The 26,920-nt window shown below is 47.1% G+C and overlaps 1 protein-coding gene across 1 annotated transcript in view; it reads right to left on the reverse strand.

Annotated features, from left to right (window-relative positions):
- The window catches only part of themis2 (thymocyte selection associated family member 2), an 89,196-nt gene that overhangs the window by 27,118 nt on the left and 35,158 nt on the right, over positions 1–26,920 (reverse strand). Inside the window, exon 4 of the mRNA XM_078237199.1 lies at positions 18,801–19,906. Within this exon, the coding sequence (XP_078093325.1) occupies positions 18,801–19,906 (1,106 nt within the window). The remainder of the gene's footprint in view (positions 1–18,800; positions 19,907–26,920) is intronic.

Consider the following 26,920-nt stretch of genomic DNA (forward strand, 5'->3'; position numbering starts at 1 on the left):
AAAGAATTTACCAGGCTGGTAAGACATGATTTGATAAGAGTCTCCAATTACTTTTCAATAACCAACAAAAACAGGCTATTGGACAAAGTCAGTCCACACTGGTATTTATTCCTCATGTCAGCAGCAATACCAATCCCATGTGCTCTCCTTCTCTGCATGTTCCCCTTTCCCTCACCGCTCCTTCAATCACCTAATTAACTTATTTTTAAAAGCAGATATAGAGGTGAATTTTAACTTCCTCTTGCCCAATGAGAATGATGCAAGGCTGTGGTGGGACGGGGTTAACATGAGAGGAACCTGAGACCGTACCAATTCCACTTGGCAATTATGTTGGCCCCATTAAAAATCATTTCATCATTAGCTTCATTTTTGCAGATGATTTGTCTCTGCAGTTCATCATGGGTGTTATGTTTCTGTGACTCTCTTTGCATGTACTGAGTGTAATTATATAGAACCCAGAGGGAATGAAACATTCCCTCTGGATTCTATATAATTACACTCAGTACATGCAAAGAGAGTCACAGAAACATAACACCCATGATGAACTGCAGGGAATGAAACATTCCCTCTGGGTTCATAGACATCAGAGAACTGTTCTCCCCGTGTCTGCGTGGCTTTCCTCTGGGTGCTCCAGTTTTCTCCCACAGTTCAAAAATGTGTAGTTTAGGTGGATTGGCCATGCTAAATTGCCCCTTAGTGTCCAAAGATGTGGAGTTTGGCTGATCAGCCATGGTAAATGTACAGGGTTACGATGATGGACTGGGGGTGAAGGCCGAGATGGGATGCTCTTTTGGAGAGTCGGTGCAGACTCAATGGGCTGAATGGCCTGTTTCTGTACCATAGGGATTTTGTAGGGATTCTATGAATGGTCTGTTTCTATACTTTCAGATTTTATGTAATGGAGATGTCTATGCGCTCTGATGTCTATGCTCTACATAAGCCTCTTTGCACTTTATTTTATTTGTACCAAAATATCCCTGAGATTCCTTTCTCATTCTTGTACGTACCTAGCTTTTTATTGACTTTGAAGTCAGCTGAGCCTCCTGCTGTGGATGAGAAAGGGCCTTGTTTAAATTTAAAACTTGTGGTCTGATGACAACATTGGTATTATGAGGTTTATTTTCATGATTCATGAGAGGGAGGCTGTCACGCCCAGTGCAGGCCTAAAGAAGGCACAAGTTTTCAAGCTATATTTTAAATATAGACACAAAAGCTTTTAAAATGGCTGCAGCACATTGTGTGACTTTGGCAGTATCCATTTCAGGCAGATCTGAACCTCATGCAAATATCTAATTAAATACAGACAATCACAGCCACTTGTGAAATATATATATCCTTTTGTTTAAGGATGAACCAGCCAAGGACATACATGTTTAAGGACATAGCAGCCTACCCATCTTCCTGATTCACCATGGACAATAGCTTTGTCAATACTCAATGTGTGTTAAAAGTTTAAAGTTTATTTATGAGCATCACAAGTAGGCTTACATTAACACTACAATAAAATTACTGTAAAAATCCCCTAGTTGCCACACTCCAGCGCCTGTTCGGGTACACTGAGGGAGAATTTAGCATGGCCAATGCATCTAACCAGCAGGTTTTTTAAACTGTGGGAGGAAACCGGAGCACCCGGAGGAAACCCACACAGACACGGGGAGAATGTGCAGACTCCGGACAGACAGTGACCGGGAATCAAACCTAGTTCCCTGGTGCTATGCGGAAGCAGTGTGAACTACTGTGCCGTGTTAGACAGATATGAAATCAATCTCATTGGGGGTGATCTTACCAAAAAAATTCGAAGTGCTAAATGAGCATCTAAACGGGAGAGAATTGTACCCATTTTTGGGCGAACTCCTGAGAGAAAAAAATGAAGCAAAATGTGACTTTTGCCAGTAGGGGGACTGGGCAGAGCATATTCTTGCCAGGAAGTTGACTGCTGAGCTATAGGGGCTCCATTGTGCGGGTGCCCCGATCTCCCAGTGCACTGTTTACAGTGTGCACTAGGAGATCTGTCACTTCTCCCCCACCGCCTGGACATTGCAAACCTCCCCCTCCTGCCCCTCCCACCAATCACACCCCCCCCCGCCCCCCCAATTGCCACCTCGGCCAATCAACCCCCTACCCCCTGGCCAATCGCCGCCATCGATTCCTTCCCTGGTCGATCGCTGCCCAGCTGATTCCCACCCCCCCAGATACAGAGCACCCCTCATATGGAGCTCCATCCCTGCCTCACCACCATGGCTTCAGCTCATCATGGCTCGCCCCTTCAGTCCCCACTGCTTCAGGCCCTGCACCCTCCCCTTAGGCTCCACTTCCTGGCACTGCCTGGTGGATAGTGCCAGGGTGCCTAGTGGTCACTGCTGGGGTGCCAGGCTGGCACTTCCTGAAGGGCACTGCCCATCCCTGATCCCTCAATGGCCTCTGGTCCCACCGGTGAGGCCATCACCTCACCCGCATTGGTGGAGGCCAGATGTGATCCTCGCTAGTGAGGATCTCCACCACCGAGCAGGTAAGGACAAGTGAGCCCGGATGATTGTGTCTGGGACTCATTAATTAGATTTAAAATACCTACTGAATATTTAAATCAGCCTCACGCCCTTCCCGGGCCAGAGGCTGATTTCACTGACGGAACAGGGCCGGTAACATTGTGAGAGGCGAGAAACCAGGCAGGAGCCTGATTTTTTGCCGCTCGCCCTATCTTACTGGCTTGTCACGCTGATCGACTGGCATGACAAGCTGATAAGATGGCCCCATCGACTTTTCATTATATTGTAATGGCTACTCATCTCAAACACAAAGGGCCTAGGATTTTATCTGAAGACACACATCTGTGCCAATAGATTGACAATTCTCTGACACAAATTGGATGACTAACAAGTTCAGAGTTGGCATAGGCATGTGGAAGACTAAAAAACAAAGCAACTGTCACAAACACCATCAAATCTGATGTAGGGCAGATAAATTGAACATGTTAGCCTGTAAACCCAAGTGACATTTCGCTGCGGTCAACATTTTGGTGAGTTAGTTGAAAGCATTAATAAATGATCATATCTCTGCTTTGATAGGTAGACTGTGACATTTGCCCAATGCAGTCTATAAAAGCTTTGAGATGGATCACAGGAGATAATGAGGTGTTGTAACCATCACAAATGTGATAAGTTTTATAAGTTAGAGATTAATAAGTAGCAAAAATTCTGCTTTATGACTTCGATTTTGTCACACTTTTCAATTCAGTAACAGTTATTACGGCAGCCTTTGCTCAGAGCAGTTCCTCCCACAGAGTGGTTAGGAGTTAACAACAACAAAGAACAAAGAACAATACAGCACAGGAACAGGCCCTTCGGCCCTCCAAGCCCGTGCCGCTCCCTGGTCCAAATTAGACCATTCTTTTGTATCCCTCCATTCCCACTCCGTTCATATGGCTATCTAGATAAGTCTTAAACGTTCCCAGTGTGTCCACCTCCACCACCTTGCCTGGCAGCGCATTCCAGGCCCCCACCACCCTCTGTGTAAAATATGTCCTTCTGATATCTGTGTTAAACCTCCCCCCCCTCACCTTGAACCTATGACCCCTCGTGAACGTCACCACCGACCTGGGGAAAAGCTTCCCACCGTTCACCCTATCTATGCCTTTCATAATTTTATACACCTCTATTAAGTCTCCTCTCATCCTCCGTCTTTCCAGGGAGAACCACCCCAGTTTACCCAATCTCTCCTCATAACTAAGCCCCTCCATACCAGGCAACATCCTGGTAAACCTCCTCTGTACTCTCTCCAAAGCCTCCACGTCCTTCTGGTAGTGTGGCGACCAGAACTGGACGCAGTATTCCAAATGCGGCCGAACCAACGTTCTATACATCTGCAACATCAGACCCCAACTTTTATACTCTATGCCCCGTCCTATAAAGGCAAGCATGCCATATGCCTTCTTCACCACCTTCTCCACCTGTGACGTCACCTTCAAGGATCTGTGGACTTGCACACCCAGGTCCCTCTGTGTATCTACACCCTTTATGGTTCTGCCATTTATCGTATAGCTCCTCCCTACATTATTTCTACCAAAATGCATCACTTCGCATTTATCAGGATTGAACTCCATCTGCCATTTCTTTGCCCAAATTTCCAGCCTATCTATATCTTTCTGGAGCTTCTGACAATGCTCCTCACTATCTACAAGTCCTGCCAATTTTGTGTCGTCCGCAAACTTACTGATCACCCCAGTTACACCTTCTTCCAGATTGTTTATATAAATCACAAGCAGCAGAGGTCCCAATACAGAGCCCTGCGGAACACCACTCGTCACAGGCCTCCAGCCGGAAAAAGACCCTTCCACTACCACCCTCTGTCTTCTGTGACCAAGATGTGGAGATGCCGGCATTGGACTGGGGTAAACACAGTAAGAAGTTTAACAACACCAGGTTAAAGTCCAACAGGTTTATTTGGTAGCAAAAGCCACACAAGCTTTCGGAGCTGCAAGCCCCTTCTTCAGGTGAGTGGGAATTCTGTTCACAAACAGAGCATATAAAGACACAAACTCAATTTACATGAATAATGGTTGGAATGCGAATACTTACAACTAATCAAGTCTTTAAGAAACAAAACAACGTGGTTCACGTTGTTTTGCTTCTTAAAGACTTGATTAATTGTAAGTATTTGCATTCCAACCATTATTCATGTAAATTGAGTTTGTGTCTTTATATGCTCTGTTTGTGAACAGAATTCCCACTCACCTGAAGAAGGGGCTTGCAGCTCCGAAAGCTTGTGTGGCTTTTGCTACCAAATAAACCTGTTGGACTTTAACCTGGTGTTGTTAAACTTATTCTGTGACCAAGCCAGTTCTCCACCGATCTAGCCACCTCCCCCTTTATCCCATGAGATCCAACCTTTTTCACCAGCCTACCATGAGGGACTTTGTCAAACACTTTACTAAAGTCCATATAGACGACATCCACGGCCCTTCCCTCGTCAACCATTCTGGTCACTTCTTCAAAAACCTCCACCAGGTTAGTGAGGCATGACCTCCCTCTCACAAAACCATGCTGACTATCATTAATGAGTTTATTCCTTTCTAAATGCGCATACATCCTATCTCTAAGAATCTTCTCCAACAACTTCCCCACCACGGACGTCAAGCTCACCGGCCTATAATTACCCGCGTTATCCTTCCTACCCTTCTTAAATAACGGGACCACATTAGCTATCCTCCAATCCTCTGGGACCTCACCTGCGTCCAGTGACGAGACAAAGATTTGCGTCAGAGGCCCAGCGATTTCATCTCTCGTCTCCCTGAGCAGCCTTGGATAGATTCCATCAGGCCCTGGGGATTTGTCAGTCTTTATATTCTCTAACAAACCTAACACTTCCTCCCTTGTAATGGAGATTTTCTCCAACGGTTCAACACTCCCCTCCGAGACACTCCCAGTCAACACATCCCTCTCCTTTGTGAATACCGACGCAAAGTATTCATTTAGGATCTCCCCTACTTCTTTGGGCTCCAAGCATAATTCCCCACTTCTGTCCCTGAGAGGTCCGATTTTTTCCCTGACAACCCTTTTGTTCCTAACGTATGAATAAAATGCCTTGGGATTCTCCTTAATCCTGTCTGCCAAGGACATTTCGTGACCCCTTTTTGCCCTTCTAATTCCCCGTTTGAGTTCTTTCCTACTTTCTTTGTACTCCTCCAGAACTCCCTCCGTTTTTAGCTGCCTGGACCTAACATACGCCTCTCTTTTCTTTTTGACCAGTCCCTCAATTTCCCTGGTTATCCACGGTTCTCGAATCCTATCCTTCCTATCCTTCTTTTTTACAGGCATATGCCTGTCCTGTAGCCCTAACAACTGTTCCTTAAAAGACTCCCACATGCCAGATGTGGATTTACCCTCAAACAGCCTCTCCCAATCAAGAGCTGCCAATTTCTGCCTGATCCCACTAAAGTTAGCCTTCCCCCAATCCAACACCTTACCCTTGGGACACCACTCATCCTTTTCCATCACTATCCTAAAGCTAACAGAATTGTGGTCACTATTTGCCACATGTTCCCCTACCGAAACTTTGAAGACCTGACCGGGCTCATTCCCCAGTACTAGGTCCAGTATAGCCCCCTCTCTAGTCGGGCTATCTACATATTGTTCCAAAGAACCCTCCTGTACGCATTTTACAAATTCCTCCCCATTCAGAGTCCCAGCTCTCAGCGATTTCCAGTCTATACCAGGGAAATTGAAGTCTCCCACTACAACAATCCTATTTTTCCTGCACCTATCCAGTATCTCCTGACATATCCGTTCTTCCACTTCCCTTGGGCTGTTGGGGGGCCTGTAGTATACCCCCAACATAGTGACTGCGCCCTTCCTGTTTCTAAGCTCCACCCAGAGTGACTCGTTACACGACCCCTCTGAATTGTCCTCCCTCTGCACCGCTGTAATATGCTCTCCAACTAATACTGCTACTCCCCCACCTCTTTTGGCCCCTCCTCTGTCTCGCCTAAAACACTTGTACCCCGGAATATTCAGCTGCCAGTCCTGTCCCTCTTTCAACCAAGTCTCTGTCACCGCAACCACATCCAAATTCCTCGTGAGCATTAAGGCCCTAAGTTCATCTGTCTTACCTGCTACGCTCCTTGCATTGAAGTATAAGCACTCCAGACCTCCAGGCCCAGTGAGGTCATCCTCCCCCAGAGTGCTCTTCTTCTTTGCCAGCCTTGTCCCAGCCCCAAGCTCGTCCCCAGCCTCTACACTTGTAGACCTAATATTTTGATCCCCACCCCCCTGCCATACTAGTTTAAACCCCCCTGAACTGCACTAGCAAAACTCCCAGCCAGGATATTCGTGCCCTTCCAACTTAGTTGTGACCCGTCCTTCTTGTACAGGTGCCATCCTCTCCTGAAAACTTCCCATTGATCTAGGAAAATGAAGCCCTCCCTCCTGGACCACTCCTTTAGCCAAGCATTCAATTGTACTAACTCCCTATTCTTAGCCTCACTGGCACGAGGCATTGGGAGCAGCCCAGAGACGGCCACCCTGGAGGCCCTACTTTTTAGTCTATTTCCCAACTCCTTGAATTGCTCTCGTAGGATCCCCCTGCTCTTCCTATCTACGTCATTTGCACCAATGTGTACAATGACATCCGTTTCTTTATCTTCCCCTTTTAAGATGCCTCCTATCCGCTTGGAGACATCCATTACCCCAGCACCAGGTAGGCAGACTACCATCCTGGAGTCCCGTTCGCACCCACAGAATCGCCTGTCCGTGCCTCTAACTGACGCATCCCCCACCACTATTGCTCTCCTAACCCCTCTCTTTCCTTTCCGGGCCACAGAGCCTGACTCTGTGCCAGTGACCTGGTCACTGTGGCTTACCCCTGGAGAGTCATCCTCCTCCACACTATCCAAAACAATATACTTGTTTTGGAGTGGGACAACCACAGGTGACCCCTCCACTAATTGCTCACTCCCCTCCCCTCTCACACCTGTCGCCGAGCCCTTCCTATTATGAGAGACAGCCACTGGAGTACTCTCTGGTACGTTACCCTTCTGACCTTTACTCCTCCTAACTGTGACCCACGTGTCTTCCTCCCGATGCCCCGGTGTAACTAGCTCCCTATAACTCATGTCAATTATTCTCTCATTCTCCCTGACTAGACCAAGGTCAGCAATCTGCAGCTCCAGTTCCGTGACGCGGTCCCTCAGGAGCTGCAGTTCCACGCACCTGGTGCAAATGTGGTCCTCCGGGAGGCTAGGTGTTTCCAGGAACTCCCACATCCCACACCGGAAGCACCGAACTGGCCTATCATTCATAGTTACCCTTATCCTATATAGGTTTGGATAAAAATAACTTACCCTGCCTCGCCCTTTCTGCCTAAGCCCTGTGAGTCAAAGCCCTGACAGCTTTCACTCAGCTTCCCACTCACTCCACAGCCCGCTCCCGACGCTGCCCGCTGTATAGAGTGACTTTTATACTAAAAAACACAATCTCCCAGAATCCCCTGCAGCCTACTCCCACTTCCTCAGAGTTTAAACCTTTGAAAAAAGCCCGCGGAAAAAAACGGATTAAATAAATAAATCACAGCACTTTACTCACCCTCAGTACTCCTGCTGAGAATCTCTCCCTCTGTGCTGTACCACTTCGAACAAATGACATTCTATCCCTCATAATAACAATCCAGATTTAACGAGAAACTATAAGACTTTTGTGGAACTTGTGCTGATATCCCAAAGACTGCTGTGTCGCACAGGTGTATTAACCTCTAATGTCCCTGACACGGCAAGTTACGTATTTGGCAAAGGAACAGAAATAACAGCATCTTCTACCGTAATGCAAGGATTGACTTTGCAAAGGCTATAGGGCTGATTCTTGTTTAAAAATATACAATTTCTGATCACTACCCAGTGGCACCCCCGCTTCCCCTGGTTTGTGTACATTTATATGAATATGTGGTCAGGATAAGATCAAAATGGGCAATAAATGCTGGCCCATGTCCTGTGAATGAATGAGTAAAAAGCCAGACCACATTCAGGCAGTGGATTCCAGATCCTAACCATTTGCTGTGTGAAAAATATTTTCCTCGAGTTGTTTCTGGTTCTTTTGCCTTAAGTTTGTGTCCTCTGGTTCTTGACCTTCTGCCAATGGGAATAGTTTCTCCCTATCTACTCTGTCTAGGCCCCTCGAGATTTTCACCTCTATCAGCTCCCCTCTCATCCCTTTCTCCCGTGAGGAAAACAATTCCAGCATTTTCAATCTATCCAGGTGGTTAAAGTCCCCCCTGAGCCATTCTCATCAATCTTTCTGCAACCTCCCCTAAAGCCTTTACATCCTAAAGTGCGATGCCCAGAGTTGGTCACAGTACTCCAGCTGAGGCTGAACCAGTGTTTTGCAAAGGTCCATCGTAACGTTCTTATTTTTATCCCTTCGGTCCATTTAGATAATCCAGTGTCCTTTTATTAGCCACTTTCTCAACCTGTCCCGCCACTGTTTTCAATATAATAAAACAGAGACTGCATATTGTGCCTTTCACAATATCAGGGATGCTTTTTACAGTGCATGAAGTGTTTTTTGAAGTGAAGTCAGTGTTATAATGTCATTTTACATACATCAAACTCCCACAAACATCAATAATAACCATGGATAAAAGCAAATTACTGCGGATGCTGGAATCTGAAACCAAAAGAGAAAATGCTGGAAAATCTGGAGAAACAGCATCTTATCTTCCGGCTCAGCACTTTACAGCCTTCCGGTCTCAACATCGAATTCAACAACTTCAGAATGATTTGCTCGACCCGACCTCGACCCCTCTGTTTTCATTCTATTTTATTTAATTTTTTTACTGTTCTCTACCTTTTATTTCTTTATTGTCTTTCTTCATTTTTCTTCCCCCCCCCCCCCAACTCTTTCCCCTTTCCCTTGCCTTTTCTCCCCCATTGCTTCTCCTTTTCTAAATCTTACCTCTGTCGCACCCATTCCACTGCCACCACTCCCCCCCCCACCCCCCGCCCCCCACCCCCCTCACCCCCCCCCCCCCCCCCCCCCCCCCCACCCCCCACCCCCCACCCCCGGAGGGAGCATTCAACACAGGTTAAAGAGATGTGTAGACAATACACATCTCTTTAACATGTGTTGAATGCTCCCTCCACCCACATTGTCTGTGCATTTAAGACCTGGCTGGCTGTAGAGATTTGCATTCTAATCAGTATTCTGTAATTTGATTTCTGTGTCTGTGCCCTGTTTGAGAACAGAGACCACTCCATCTGACGAAGGAGCATTGCTCCGAAAGCTTATGGTATTTGCTACCAAATAAACCTGTTGGACTTTAACCTGGTGTTGTGAGACTTCTTACTGTGCTTACCCCAGTCCAACGCCGGCATCTCCACATCGAGATCAATAATAACCAGGTATCCTGTTTCAGTGATGATGGGTGAGGAATAAATATTGGTCAAGCATATAAGCTGGGAGGGCTGAGGGCACATATGGGTTTCCCTGTTCCCTGGTTTATTTGACATGAGCTCCATGTCTATTTTTAAACCCAGGAATAGCTCTGGTCCTTTTTGCCGATTTTTTAACACACAGTGGGGAGGCTGATAGCCAGGTGGCAAATTGTCTAATTAGCTATTTTTCATGTACAGGCTAGACATTGAGAATGTTTGAAGGTATCACAGCCGAGTTGCATCCTGTCCACAAATAGATTCATTTTGTTCACCTCACAGCAGCTGCCTGGGGGGCTGCAGCTGTGTGTTAAACTCACAGGGGTAGTGTGCATTGATGTTGTGGTTTTCTATGTCAAAGTCAAAACAAAATCTGGAATGAAGAATTTACTGATGACCTTTAAATCATTGCTGATTGTCAGAAAAACCCATCTGGTTCACTAATGTCCTTTAGGGAAGGAAATCTGCCATCCTTACCTGGTCTGGCTTACCTGTGACACAGTAAGAAGTCTCACAGCACCAGGTTATGTCCACATCATGGTTACCTGTGATTCCAGAGCCACAGCAATGTAGCTGACTCTCAGCTGCCCTCTGAAATGCCTTAGCAAGCCACTCAGTTCAAGGTTAACTATGGATGGGCAACAAATGCTGGCCAGCCAGCGACGCCCATTTCCAACGAATGAATAAAAATAGCATTTCATAAATTATATTATTTATTTATAAATTACAGGTTTGATCTTCTGATCTAAGGAAGGAAAAACTTGATTGGTTGGATGTGGATAGGATGTTCCCCCTGGCTGGTGAGTCTAGAACCACGGGTCACAGTCTCAGAAGAAGGGTCAGGCCATTAAAGACTGAGATGAGGAGGAATTTCTTCATTCAGAAGCTGATGAATCTTTGGAATTCTCCAGCCCAGAGGGCTGTGCAAGCTTAGTCATTGACCACGTTCAAGGCAGGAAGCGATAGATTTCTGGATACTAATGACATTAACAGTTATGGGGATAAGAAGCAGAGGCCACAGATTTAAGGTCATGGGCACAAGAAATAATGGGATGAAGGAAAATCTTTTCATGCAATGAGTGGTTCGGATTTGGAATGACCTTCCTGAGTGTGGGGGAGGCCGATTTAATTGAGGCTTTCAAAAGGGTATTGGATCATTCTCACAAATTAACAATTTGCAGGTCTACAGGGAAAGGTAGGGGTGTGGCATTAGGTGAATTGATCCTTTCGAAGGCTAGTACAGACATGATGAGCCAAATGGCTTCCTTCTGTTCTGTAACCATTCTATATATATCATTAATAATTCCAGTAAGTTATTCAGGAGAAATGTCTTTATTCAGAGGGTGGTGGGAATGTGGAACTCACACATGCAGTGGGAGGCAAATAGCATAGATGCCTTTGAGGGGAAGCTAGATAAGTGCACGAGGGAGAAGAAAGGATTATGCTGAAGGGGTAAGATGTTAGGGTGATAGGAGGTATATTTGGAGCATAAATACCAGCATAGACTTATTGGGCTGAATGGTCTGTTTCAGTGCTGTTGGGCAGAATTCTCCAAAAATACAACTAAGCGTCATAACGGTGAGAAGGCAGGAGTGATCCATGCTGGTTTTCAGCATGTGCTGCACTGCAATTGTCCCATACTTTGTGCACTGAAAGTGCTGACACTTAAAACACGCCATTATGGGGTCCCCAGCTGTGTCACTCGCCCGAACTGTTATCCAGGGGGAGCTGCATTTAAACACTCCTGCTGCTCAGCCGGTCCATTTTTCAAGGAAGGGGACCTAGGATGGCTTCTGGACGCCGTGGAAGAGAGGCAGGCGACCCTGTACCCCTGAGATGGCAGACGACCCAGGAGCAGGAACTCAAATGCGGCCTGAGGTGCGGTGGCTACGGCAGTCAATGCCCGTGACCTGGCACTGAGGACCAGCAACCAATGCCTGAAGAAGATGAACAATCTCATTCGGGCTGCAAGGGTGACTGTCCATCCGTCTCGTCCTGGCATCAGTCCCGTCTGTCACACCTGGAACAGCCACATCAATCCACACCCTAACACCCCACAGTTGTCCAGCTCCCGACCCGTAGCATCTTCCTCAAATCCCTCTGGCAGCCCCCGCCGTCACGACCCCTGCCTATCAAGGCACGGTGCTGACATACACCTTCCCGGGCTTGCCATCCATCAAGCTCGCTATCATCCCTTTTTGTCTCTGCAGGAGAAGATGGCCCATTACAGAAGGGATCAGGAGAAAACAGGTGGGGGCATTCCTGAATTGCATCTCCTGACCCACTTTAAGGAGCGCGCGATGGAGTTCTCGGGAGGCATCCAGGTGAGCTGTGAGTGACTGAGGTCGGCGTGCACCACAGAGGTGAGGACCCATAACCTTCAGATGACCTTTCACAAGTAAGTTCCAAGCTGCCCTGATACTTGTCCCTCTTGCACAGAATTTTCTCTTGCAGGATCAACGCCTGATGAGGCCGGGTCCTCAAGAGTCAGTGCCCTCCTGCGACTCCCGCTAGCACCTCGGAGGAAAGCTCTGTGGAAAGCACTGACTAGCTATCACAGGCATCACCCACATCATCCACCAGCAGACACACACCTCGGTGGGTGGCATTAGGAGACAGGTTACGGGATCACTTTCCGGTGAGTACCACGCAGCTGCTGATGCACATCAGATGGAGGTAGGAATGTCCGAGGGATCGGGCAGGCGGAGATCTGCCGCTGCGAGGAAGCAGCTGGCCCCCAGACAGATGGCAAGCCACTGGAATCAGTTCTCACAAAGCTGCTGGAGATGCAGAAGCAGAGCCGGGGACTCAGGAGGAGCTGTCAGCAAAATTCCGGCAAATGCAAGGTGTGGTGGACCTCAGTTGTGCCTTTGTCCTATATGGACCACCGTTGTGTGTGCTTGTCATACCTGGACACATCCCCTTCCAGTTTGGGTCCTCCCCTCAGCACCTAGTATAAAGGTGGCTGTCTCCTCCCCCTTGTTCAGTCCAGGTCGGTTATTTGTTGGGATTTGCTCCTGATTCTGTTGTGAATAAAAGCCTACACTTATATTGGCATATCGGTAGTCTTTCGCCTTATTGATAGCGCATCAATTTTATTCACAACAGTTACTAGTATGGAGCAGTTTCTAAAACCCGACAAGTTAGGATTAGACCCTCAAGAGGTTGGAGCCTCTGATAAATTTGATCATTGGTTGGACTGCTTCGAAGCATTCGTCGACACCGCTACGGCCATCGACACCGACGCTGCTAAACTCCACGTGCTCCGCGCCTGGGTAAGCGAAACTGTCTATGGAATCTTCCGGGACACTGCTACTTACGCGGACGCTATCGAACTCCTAAAAGGGCAGTTCCGAAAGAGCCCTAACGTGGTTTATGCAGCTTCCCCTCCCTACTACCCTCAAAGCACTGAGGAGATGCCTGGGCTTCTTCTCCTATTATGCCCAGTGGGTTCCCCGTTATGTAGATAAAGCCCGTCCGCTCCTAAAATCAACCTCTTTTCCCCTGGCGGAGGAGGCCCGTCGGGCCTTCGACGACATCAAAGCGGACATCGCGAAGGCCGCGATGCACGCTGTGGACGAATCCATTACATTCCATTAGGTCACTCTTGTGCACAGCGACCAATACGACCCCTCACGAGCGGATGTTTTCGTTTCCCAGGAAGTCCTCCTCGGGTACTTCGCTCCCGGATTGGCTGATGTCCCCGGGACCCGTCCTGCTTCGGAAGCATGTCCGGACCCATAAGGCAGATCCCTTGGTCGAGGAGGTCCAACTGCTCCACGCTAATCCCCAATATGCTTACGTAGCGTACCCTGATGGGCGGGAGGACACGGTTTCTGTCCGTGACTTGGCACCCGCGGGTGCCCCGGAGGTCACCATGTCTTTCCGCCCCACGGTCCCTGGCGTCTTCCATTCGGAGACTGCTACGCCTCTTCCTCCCTCAGTCCCTGTCTCCAATGTAGTGCGCCCTGAGCCCGTGGCGGCCCCCCACCCCCCAGCTCCGGTTCCCACTGTTCCCCATACGCCACCAGGGCCACTGCTCACTCCTCTCGCCCCTATGTACAGCTCGCTTGAGTCGCCGGAGCCGTCGCCACGCAGTACCCGACGACTGGACGGGACGACGGATCGGTCTGCTTCACACCACCCAGCGCCTTCTCTCGACGCTCACTGTACGGAGCCTGGGCCGACATCGCTCCCTGCTCGGACGACTCTGCGACCTGCACTACGACGATCGCGATGGCGGATCAAGCCACCGGTTCGTCTGGACTTGTAATATTGTTTCCGCTTCACCCCCGTGTTGTTTTTTTAAAAGGAAGGGGTGAATGTGGTGGACCTCAGTTGTGCCTTTGTCCTATATGGACCACCGTTGTGTGTGCCTTTCATACAAAGAACAAACAAAGAACAAAGAACAATACAGCACAGGAACAGGCCCTTCGGCCCTCCAAGCCCGCGCCGCTCCCCGGTCCAGGATTGAATCCTGAATCCAGGATCCCCGCCCAATTTTCCAGCCTATCTACATCCTAATATCCTATCCACCGAGCTGTCCCTCACAGCTACGATGCTTTGTTCATCACAACCTATTAACTCACCCCCACCCCCCCATTCCAGACCATGTGATCTCCAGGGAGAGGCGAAAACCCAGAGTGAAAACCCCAGGGCCAATATGGGGAAAAGAAAATCTGGGAAATTCCTCTCCGACCCCCTGAGGCGATCGAAACGAGTCCAGGAGATCACACAGGCCCTGATCAGAAAATGCTTCCCAACCCTATTCATTTCCACTTCTGCTTTACGAACACCATCTGAATTCCCTGCCCCCGAGACAGGTTCCCAACTATCCGCAGTCTCGCTCGGTACTGGCACCAGCAAGATGATCATAGAATGAAGCCTTGAAATGAGAAACAAAGAACAATTAGCCCGCGCCGCTCCCTGGTCCAAACTAGACCACTCTTTTGTATCCCTCCATTCCCACTCCGTTCATAAAGCTGTCTAGATAAGTCTTAAACGGTCCCAGTGTGTCCGCCTCCACCACCTTGCCCGGCAACACATTCCAGGCCCCCACGACCCTCTGTGTAAAATATGTCCTTCTGATATCTGTGTTAAACCTCCTCCCCTTCACCTTGAACCTATGACCCCTCGTGAACGTCACCACCGACCCGGGGAAAAGCTTCCCACCGTTCACCCTATCTATGCCTTTCATAATTTTATACACTGGACACATCCCCTTCCAGTTTGGTTCCTCCCCTCAGCACCTAGTATAAAGGTGGCTGTCTCCTCCCCCTTGTTCAGTCCAGGTCGGTTATTTGTTGGGATCTGCTCCTGATTCTGTTGTGAATAAAAGCCTACACTTATATTGGCATATCGGTAGTCTTTCGCCTTATTGATAGCGCATCACAAGGCCACTTGCATTTCGGGTGCAGGAGATGGTGCTGACATTACGTGGCACCCAGGCCAACACTGCAAAGGTGGCAACTGCAGTGGAAAGCCTGGGGCAAGAAATGGTAGCCATGGGAGGCAGGGTTCAAAGCATGGCCGTGTCTCTGAGGACCATGGCTGAGGGCCTTGGGAGCAGGGAAGACACAGTGGGCAATTGCCGAGGGGCTCCACAGCTTGGTCCAGACTCAGAGGGCTATTGCTGAGAGCTCGCACACCATGGTGCAGACAATGGTGGACCTCCAGGACTGACAGAGCCAGGTGACGCAGAGGCTGCTGGAGCTCACCCCAGCTGCCCTCTGTCCCATGGCCTGTCCCAAGGGCCCCACAGGCACTCCGAGGGAAGAGGCAGTGCTGGAGGCCAGACCAGGGAGACTCTGGCAGTCTCCAGACCTTCTGAATCCCCCCATTTCTGACACCGGTATGTGACACCCAAGAATCGGCCAGGGCCCCCAGATCCTGGCCCACCAGGGAACGCATCCCGGGGCATCAAAGGCCACGGGACATGGAACACAGGAGATCGCCTCCATCTCTGGTGTGCATCCTGGGGGGGGTTGGGTGGGTGGGGGGGTGGGGGGGCGGGGCGGTCACCCAGACATTACACCAGGTCATGTAAGATTAAAAAGTTGGAGGGTCACCAAGAGGGCAGTGAAGGCAGACACTGTATTTAGGGATAAGGTGGTATGCACTGTACAGGATAATGAGTACAGGATATTACACCCCAAAGCCTTGACTCCTCTGTCTGTGACCGATCTCCCAAAGGGGGTTCCATACCCCATCTGAGTGTTGTACAGTGCAGGAAAGGCCCATCGAGTCTGTACCAATGATAACTACCACTGATGTTGCTCTAATCCCATTGTTCAGCACCGGTTCCATTAGCCTGACTGCCAAGATATTTTAAGTGCTCACCCAAACACCGTGGAAGGGTCATAAGGTAACCGGCTTTCACAAACGTCCCAGGCAGTGCCTTCCAAATCCTCGCCACCCACGGAGATCAAATGGTTTTCCAAATCCCCTCTGAGACTCATGCCCCTCACCCTGAAACTTTTGCCCCTTTGCGATTGACCCCTCAACCAAGGGAAACATCTGCTCCATATTCACTCTATCCATACGAGCTCATGCACCTCAATCATGTCCCACTCTAATGCAACCATTCTCTTCCTATAGTGAGGTGACCAGAGCTGCACACAGTGCTCCAGCTGTGCCATAATAACATTCCATACAGCTCCAACATAACCTCCCGGCTCTTATACTGTATGCCATGACTGATGAAAGCGAGTGTCCCACGTGCCTTTGCAGCCACCCTAATCTTCTGCCCTGCCACCTGATGGCATTCGTGAATGAGTACCCCAAGATCCATCTGTTCCACCGAACTGTCTGGTATCCTGCCATTCATTAAATACTCCTCTGTCTTGTTACCCCCTCCAATGTGCATCACCTCACACGTATCAGGGTGAAATACCACCCGCCACTGCCCCGCCCATCTGACCAACCCATCCATATCTTCCTGTAGCCTACGACTGCTGTTCTCACAATGAACCACCCTTCCAAGCTAGGCATCGTCTACAAACTGACTGACCATTCCCCCACATTATCATCTATATTCTCTATGTATATAATGAATAATAAGGGATCCAGCACTAAAACTTGTGGTATGTCACTGGGCACCAGCTTTCAGTCACCCGAACCGCTTTCTGCCACTACTCTTTGTGTCCTGTTACTAGGCTAGTTTTGGATCCATCTTGGTGAGTTCCCCGCCTTCCGTGTGCTTCAACCGGCTCAATCGGTCCCCATATGGGACCTTGTCCAAGACTTTGCTGAGGGCCATATGAGCTACAATAACTGCACTTCCCTCACCCACACACTCGACCACTTTTTGAATAATGCTAGCAAATTCGTTAGGCAGGACCTCACCCTGCCAAGGCCATGCTGACTATCCCACAATAACCCATGCCTAACCAAGGGGGCCAAATGCTCCTCTTCTGAATTGTCGCCTACAGCTCCCTCACCACTTACATGAGACTCCCCGGTCTGAAATTCTCTGGTTAATGCCCTGCTGGCCCGCTGAGTAGTCCCAGAGATGAGGGCCATAGAGGCCTGCATGGGCCAATAGCGTGGAATGGCATCCTCATCACCCACCTAACCCTGCCCCCCCCCCACCCGTCCCTGGAGCATTGGGTGGCACAGTAGTGCCCCCGACCCTCACTCAGACATGGGCCCGGGCATCTGTGTGCAGCCAGAATACAGGCAGGAGTCAGACTTCGGTAGCACCACAAACTTACCTGAGTTTTATTAAATTATCAATGACACCCTGACTGACCATGAGAGGTCGGGAGCAAAATGGAACTTCAAGAAGGTGCGAGAAGCAGGCTTTTCTGAGAATGAAAATAAGGCAGAAAAACACAAAATGCTGGAAAATCTCAGCAGGTCTGACAGCATCTGTGGAGAGAGAACAGAGCCAACGTTTCAGTCTTGGTCACTCAGACTCGAAACATTGGTTCTATTCTCTCTCCACAGATGCTGTCAGACCTGCAGAGATATTCCAGCATTTTCTGTTTTTGTTGCAGATTCCAACACCCACAGTAATTTACTATTATGCAAATAAGGCATGATGATGGGGAAGAGTTGAGGGAACTTTAATCTGAATCTTATCAAATGGGCCACTCACTATTAGAACTCCATCTCAAGTTCTGTCTTACAAGGAGGGCTAGGAAGAACAGACTCAAGTCATGTCAAATCCATATTCTCAGGCTGTAATAACAAAAGCACTCCCCCCCCCCCCCCCCCCCGCCCCTCCCCTCACCCTCGATTGTTTTAAGTCTTCAGCACCAAATTTGATGTTTCAAAACTGTTGGCCAAGTATTTGCATCCCTTGTCCAACAGTTTGCTCCTGTGCTCCTCAGCACACTCTCTGATCTCTCTCTCTCTCTATCTCCACGATACTCCCACATGACTGTGCAAATGCAGCAGAAGGGAGGCTAAAAATGTTGCAGAGACAAATAGAAGTGATGTATAAAAAGTGAACTGCAAAGGGGAGAAAAAAAAGGAGCATTCCAGAGAGTTAAGAAAGAAAACATGGAGACAGAGAGGAAAGAGGTGAAGGAGACAACAAAAGAGAAGTGAAGGGACAGAAGGAGAAATAAAGTTGTAATAGATAGTATTTTTCAACCATTGTTAATTGTACATCAGTTGAGGGCATTGATCGGGTTGTGAAAGGACACTTATTAGTTTCTGTGTTTCTTACTGATAACGTGACTGAGTTAGGACTTGGAATGTTTCATTCTGTGAATAAATCTAAAATGAAAATCAAGCACTCTTCATAATTGAATCTTTTTAATTCTGGTATCATTCTGGTGAATCCCTACTGCACTCATTTAGAAAGCCAAGTTATCCTTGCTCTGAGGTGCAGTGCCCGGAACTGAACATTGTACTTTTCAAGTCTCAAGATAACCCTTACCTTAGGGGGTAAAAGTGGTTGTTGCTGCTCACAGTCTGGAAAAGGAGAGCGATGAGGGGGTCGAACTGGGGCAGGGCCTGGCGCGACAGTACCTGTGCTTGCTCTTTTGGGTGGTCGAGGTGGGGGACACAGAGCTGGAGTAGAACATTTCCGCAGATTATAGTACATGTAATCAGTCAACTCTTCCAGTGAGATTGCACTTTTAAGGCTACAGTCTTCCTCAGTGCAGCCTTCCAAAAGGCAGACAGTCATGGTTATCCAGTCAACTGGGACTGAGTAGTACTCTGAAGGACCCTCTAAAAAACTGACAACCAAAGAGGATATCTCGATTATCTCCTCTAATTTGATTGCTGGGAAGGATGTTAAGGTATCAGTTGGTAAAGAAGGATCTTTTGATGTGGCTTTCACTTGAAAAGGGAGTTTGAATTTATTACATATTTCCGAGATTTTGTATCTCTTGGTGTCATGGACTTCTTCTACAAATCGACCCTCCAGATATAAAGGAAGCATCACAGAGTCATCCTCATTCTCATCCTCATTTGCATCCTCATCCTCTGGGATCTTATTGCACATGAGCACGTCAATATTTTGAGTTGTGCCTTCAAAGGTCACCTGCCTAGTAGTCTTAAACATGGTGACAAAACGGTCACCCACACATAGAGAAGACGATCCATCTTCACTCCACATGCAATCTTTTGTAACCACAACATTCAAAGAGTCTTCTTCGTTGATGGCATTGCAGAGATCAAACACGGTTGCAAACTCCCTTGGCCGCCTTCTGAAAGTTCCCTTGTAGGTTATGGAAATTAAGAAATGCCGGCTGACCTTATTAAGCACGGAAGTGGCGAGAACTTTCTTCAACAACTGCTTCTTGTGAATTTTCAGGACTTTACCCTTCCTCAGTGAGTGAAACCACTCACCCTTAAAGGGGGGCTGCTCTTCTGGGGCATCCAGGATTTTGACCAACATTGGAAATTTCTCATGCGGCTCATTTATAATATCAGACAATGATAGTGGTTTGATGAATGTAATGTTTTTGTGTTCCTCCGTTACATCCTCCACATCGACCTCCAGAGTTGAGGGTATTTTCACAATCTCTTTTCTGTCTGCAGGAAGATTTGTTAGCTATATTAATAAGCATGATTTCGGATGTTGTACATAAAACCTCAAATTATTCACAATATGAAACATTTTCTATCAAATAACCTTTGAAAAATACCCCATTGCAATGTCCTTTTGGCTTGCATCATGATCCCTCTTGTCATTTAATCAATCTTCCTACAGCTTAATCACAGATCTTCCCATTTGTTCTTTCCACCCCGCCCCCCACACCCCCCTTTCTCTACCTCTCTACTTGCTTTACACCTGTTACATCTCTAACTTTTCCCAATTCCAATGAAGGTGAGCAATGTGAAATGTTGACCCAGTTTCTCTCTCTACAGGTATCTCCATACATGGTAGATGGGCAGGTGCTGAAATCGGCAATGCGCTCATCATATTGAAATATGTAATCAAAAGTCCTGTACCTCACTCCAAGATCCTTTTGGCCAGTCAGGAGCAGGAATCCCACTGGCAGGCAACACCTTATGGTTGCAGGGTGGATCAAGTCAGCTTCACACCAACTTTGCTCTGGGGTTATGATGGGGTGGAGGTGTGGGTGAGGGAGGCAGGAAGGTGCGTAGGTGGGGAGCAAGAAGGGTGCAAGCCTAACCATAATTCCCTCCCTGTAACATTCAGCGCAATGTTTCTTCATATCACATCCCTGCTTCTCATTACAGAAGGGTTACGGAACCAAGAGATGCAGTTAAGATAAAGATTAGGCTTGATCTAATTGAGCGGTGGAACAAGGTTAAGAGACTGAATGGCCTACTGGACATATTTCCAAGTCAGGATGATGTGTGACTTGGAGCTGGTGATGTTTCTTTTCTTCTTCTATGGTATGCGGGTGTCACTGGCAAGGTCAGTATTTGTTGCCCATCCTCATTTGCCATTGAAATGAGAGGATTACGAGGCCATTTCAGAGGGCGGTTAAGAGTCAACCACACCGCTGTGGTTGCAGCAGTCAATTTGCGCACAGCAAGGTATCACAACAGCAATGACCAATTCATCTGATTTTTAATGATGTTGATGAAGGGGTAAATTTAGACCATTGGTACACTGGACAAACCTCTCTGCTTTTCAAATAATTCCATGGGTCTGATATTGCATCTGAAAAACAGCACCTCCAACAGTTCATCAATGTGTTGATGTGCACTGAAGTATTAGACAAGATTATCAGCTTGAAGCCTCCAGATTAGGGTTCAAAGCCATAAACTGGACTGAGAGCTTAGAGTGTTAACACTAAACCAAGGCTGATATTGTAAAGGAAATTCAAAAATAATCAATTTGTTGCCTATATTTTGTTGCCTTGGTGACAGGTGTTGTCCTTTAACCATTCAAGGCCCTGTACCTGTTGAGAAGACTCTTGTCCTAAGTCAGTACCTTCAGAGTAGAGCATGAGAGAAAATTGGAGAGGACAAAAATCTTACATACAGTTACTGTAATAATCACTACCTAGAAGGAAAAAACAATGAAACGGAGAAATAAGAATACTGGTTTGAACTGGGCGTGTATAGTTTAAAATAGAATACCAGGAAAATGGGGAAATAGGAATACTGGTTTGAACTGATCTTGTATACTTTAAAATGAAACACCAGTAAAACAGGGAAAAAAGAATACTGGTCCACACTTTTTTTCCTTCAGGGTAATTAACTGCTTCTATATTCGATAGCATTTGTGAAGCATGTCTTCTTTCAGAAAGTTGATGGGAAGTAATGAAAATATATTTTTACAATTCTTTCACACAATGTGAGCATCGCTGGCAAGGCCAGTATTTATTGCCCCATTCCTAATTGCCCTTGAAAAGGTATTGATGAGGAGCTGCCTTCTTGAATAGAACTGAGTGTCCATTTCAGAGGGCAGTTAAAAGTCAACTTCACCTTGCTCTGGAATCTCATGTGGACCAGATCTGGTAAGGACTGCAGAATTTCTTTTCCAAATAACATTTGGAGGTGATGGCCTACTAGTATTATCGCTAGACTGTTAATCCAGAAACTCAGCTAATGTTCTGGGGACCTGGGTTCGAATCTCATCACGGCAGATGGTGGAATTTGAATTCAATTTAAAAAATCTGGAATTAAGAATCGACTGATGACCATCGTTGATTGCCAAAAAAACCCATCTGATTCACTAATGTCCTTTAGGGAAGGAAATCTGTCCTTACCTGGTCTGGTCTACATGTGACTCCAGAGCCACAGCAATGTGGTTGACTCTCAACTGCCCTCTGAAATGGCCTAGCAAGCCACTCAGTTCAAGGGCGATTAGGGATGGACAATAAATGCTGGCCAGCCAGCAACGCCCATGACCCATGAATGAATTTTTTAAAAATAGTGAATTAGGTGGGTTTTCAGGGCAATCTGGTCACCATTACTGATCCTAAGTTTTTAATTTCAGGTTTCATTTAATTAAATTTAAATTCTCATAATGGGATCTGAATTTATACATCCAGATTGTTCAAATGGGCTTATGGATTATAAATCCAGTAACATAACCAACAATCATAAACATATTGAAAGCATTGAAGTAACAACTAGTCATTGATCTTTCCACATAGCAGCGATTTCAGAATTAAGATACGTTCATTACACTTCTGCAGTGCTAAAGTAACAGGAATAGCTGGGCTTTTAAAAAGGCTTTGCAGCAGAGGCTTGCAATGATCAAAAGAATGATAAATTAGTGCCCAAACCCAAAACAGAACGCACAGTTTGGACTGTGCGATCCATTATTTTGCAATCACTTTACCATTGAGTCAACGCAACCCATTTCAATTCTTAAGGAAATCTTCTACAAGTTGTTTTCTTGGCCCACGAAAATTCATCAAACAGTCTCCAATATGTCCATCTAACTTTAACTCTCCTTCTGACATGGCCAGTAGCTCAATAGAATATTTGAGTTGGTTCTTACTGAATGAGCAAATTGAGATGTGCCTGAATTTCAAAATAATGGATCTCACAGTCCAAACTGTGCTTTCTTCTGTTTTGGGTTTGGGCACTAGTTTATTATTCTTTTGATCATTGGAAATCTCCACTGCAAAACTTTTTAAAATGCCCAGCTGTTCCTGTTACTTTAGCACTGCAGAATGAACGTATCTCAAATGCTGAAATCACTGCTGTATGAAAATATCAATGATTACTTACTTCAATGCTTTCAATGGGTTTATGGTTATTGGTTATGTGCCCGAATTATCTTTTCCATCCGTTCCTATCTTGTGTTCTATCACAAGGCAGGTTTGGATGAAAAGGCCCTTTAATGCACTGAAGTTCATTCAACCACAATATCAATGCATTTCCCCATTAAAATGCCTCACTATTTCTTTAAAGTCAACTGCTCTTCCTGGAAACCGATTCCTTCTTGCCATGCTCTTGCAATGAGTCAGAACCTTATTTACTTTCCTTATTCCATTAACTATGTTACATACCTTTTATAATGTAATGTCTATTCTAGTCTAGTTTATCTAATCATCCCTCTGATGTTGAGAATCAGCCTCAACGGTCTCATTTGTATTGCCTCTAGGCTTCAGTAGCATTTGTGTGTGTGTTGGACACGGAGGCAGGCTTTCAAGGGAACATTGGGAAGAGTGTCCAGGGAAGGCAGGAGTAATAATGTCTGTGAATGGTGGGGGAAATGTCTTGGGAAGGAGGTTAAGGTCTGTGGAGGGGGGTGGGCAGAGTAGCTGGGGAAAGGGTGGAATGCTTTGGTCAGTGGTATAGTCCTGGGGAGTTAACTCAGGGTACAGATGATAGGAAGAAACAGTCATAGTCAGAAATCGGGAGTGGGGTGTGGGAGGATAGAAGTTTCAGGATGAGAGTCTGGTAGGTGAAAGTTTTATGGGGGTGGTCACAGAGGGAGACAACACAAGTGGCTGAGAGGGGGCGGAGTCAGGGTGGACACAGGGATGGTAACGAGTATCGGCTCTGTGTAGAGGTTATTCATGAAAGGATCCAGGGTAATGGCCGAAGGTTCAAGGGTGATAGAGGGGAGAGAAATGGGGATGCTGATGGGTCTATGACGATGGGAGAAGTTAGTGCTTGATGGGGAGGGTAGAATGTGGTGGAGCCAGTGTGAAAAGAGACACACATCATTTTTCCTAACTGACCTTGATTCCAAAGTTAGTCAGTCAGTGAGATCCCTCCAGGAGGGTCTTTTTGAGCACATAGGATTTAAGGTCAATACAAGTGGTGATTGAAGGGACATTGAACTAGATGTCAGTGATGTTCAGCTGTGTTCTTCTCTCTATGGTGAAGGCCACGTTGAAGCAGGCTTGTTCCAGACTCATGGATCTCATAACATCGAGATTCAAGCAAGACGCAGAGTTGCTGTTCACTCTGTGCCATTTGCCATTGGCTGCAGTCAGAGGCAGGGATGGAGGGAGAGATGGAGGTGGATGCCTTCAAGGGGCACAGCAGGTGAATGGCAGCCAACTCACAACTACAAACCTCTATCCTACTGGGCAAATGGTCATGACTGACCAGGGTTCAAGTGGATAGTCTTTCTAAGCTTCCAAGACAATGGTCCCCCTATAGAGTCTGAAGGGTAGTGGAGATGATTGGAATAGTGTCCCCATGAGGCTTCTTCCAAATGGCTCTCTTCACCTTGGTCAAAGAGCAATGCTCATTCATGTATGAATTGAGGGAACGCCCATTTCTGCTCTTCCAGGCTGTCTTTTACCTAGAAGGTATGGGGTGGAGTTGCCATGCCTTGATAAAGGCCAGATGAAGGGCTTAGCACTGGCCTGTTGGATTTGGGATTGAGGGACAACTATAGAGGGACACGTTGATTAAATGAATCACTTCAATTCCTTCACACACCCACTCAATGGTCAGTGATGTTGGCTGCAGGCAACTTTGCCTTGGTAATGCCTCTCAGCCAGATGAGAAGGAGGAGGACACATCGTAGGTTGGCACAGGGCCAGGAGGAGCAAGTGCATGAGTAGCAAGAGGCAGGGGAACCTCAGTGAGGTCAAGAAGCTGGAAAACATCAAGCATTGGCCGGACATTGGGTGTATAGCCGGCGGTACTCTTATCTAGAGATGAGTGAAAGGCGATGCTGGAGGTTCCCTCTTATGTCTCGTCATGCGATTAGTCACATCTGCTAGCTTCTCCAGTATGAGTTGTGGCAGCAAGGACTCTGGAGGAGGAGTGCAGAGCTCCTGGCCTGGAATGAGTGAATATCTGCCCTGGGAAACATTTAAAAATCGTGACAGGATCTTTGTTCCCATGAGGTCAGAGTAGTGACTTCCAGCCCACCCCACTGAGGGATTTGTGGAGCTCTCCATAGATGCATAATTAATGAGCTGAAAAGCAGAAGATTGCAAGGGTTCACCTGCCTTGCTGCCAACGGGAATCATGCCAAATTTCCCACCTGCCACTGTACTTGGGTGGGGGGGATTTTCTGCTTATGTTTTCACCGGGTGGAAATGGCAGTGGGGGCGGAGAATCAAGAGGGAATCCCAAAACACTTTTCATGCCTGGGAGCTTTCCCTGGTTGATTGTCTCCACTTCCCCACCAATGATACAATGGAGTTCCCACAAGAAAGGTTGGGAACTCATTAGCATACATTATCATATAATTAGCGGGCCTCCCACTGTACCATCCCCCCATGCAGGGATCTACCCCTGCCTTCCCCTACTTTGTGAAACAGGAACCTGGTGAATTGTCCCCACCGAGGGTGTGCAGGCCCCAGGGGGGGTGAGGGTGATGCCCAGGCAGCAATCCAGCAGTGTCCCCTGGGGAGGTTCCCTCAGGTTTCAGGGTGGGGGTGGGTTCTCCATGTCCCTGGGGGAGGGGATCCTTGTTTTATTTTTAGATCGAGGTGTCTAATCGAGACTGCTAGTGGGGAAATTCAGAGCCTGCCCCACCAGCGTGACATTGTGGGCCCCGCCTCCTGAATATTTTTGACCGTATCAAAAACTCTTGTGGGAAAAACCAACATTGGAGTGAGTGGATAGAATACCGTTCTTCCTGCCTGAATTGACAATTAGTCAAAAATGATAAAATTCCGATCTTAATATCCAGAATGCTTCAGCTGCTTCATCCACCCATGGATATTTATAGCACAGAAAGAGGCCATTTGACCCATTGTGTCTGTGTGACTTTTAGAAAGAAATTAGTCCCACTGCATTCTCCCCTAGCTTTTTTACCATGCGAGTTGTTTTTAAACTGTGCTAACTCAGGCTAACATTACTTTCAGTTCTCATTTCTCAGCTACTAACTTTAGCAACTTCTAACTGGAAATGCAAAGTAGAGATTTTTATCACTTTGAATTATTTCCAGAATCTGCCAAAGTTCATGGTGACTGAACAAGTCAAATTCTTGTAAATTTTTACCTTTGTACATCCACCCATTTTTCCAGGGATACTGCACGTTAATGACCTTGCCTATAATCTCTTCATGCTATTTTCACATATCAATGTTATTCCAACAGCAGTAGTGATGTGTTCCCAGCAGGTAGGCGTGACCTGGCCATTTAACATAGCTTGGACAGGCATTGGACAAAGTTCTGTGCCTGTATACTCAAAGCCAGGCGCAGAGAAAATGGCTTTAACTTCTGTCAGTTCTTTAACAGAATTATAAAATCAGTATTTTTCTTTCTAAGATGGAGGCTGTTCAGTGCATCAGGTTAGTGTTAGCACTCTGAATCAACTACCCATTTAAGCCTAAGCCCCTGTTCTTTGGCAACGCTCTGAAATCATTATTTTTCAAATATTCATCCACATTCCTTTCAAAAACTATTAGAACATAGAACATAGAACATAGAACATTACAGCGCAGAACAGGCCCTTCGGCCCACGATGTTGCACCGACCAGTTAAAAAAAAAAACTGTGACCCTCCAACCTAAACCAATTTCTTTTCGTCCATGAACCTATCTACGGATCTCTTAAACGCCCCCAAACTAGGCGCATTTACTACTGATGCTGGCAGGGCATTCCAATCCCTCACCACCCTCTGGGTAAAGAACCTACCCCTGACATCGGTTCTATAACTACCCCCCCTCAATTTAAAGCCATGCCCCCTCGTGCTG

The sequence above is a fragment of the Mustelus asterias genome, chromosome 21 (assembly GCF_964213995.1).
Source record: "Mustelus asterias chromosome 21, sMusAst1.hap1.1, whole genome shotgun sequence".
Classification (NCBI taxonomy): Eukaryota; Metazoa; Chordata; class Chondrichthyes; order Carcharhiniformes; family Triakidae; genus Mustelus; species Mustelus asterias.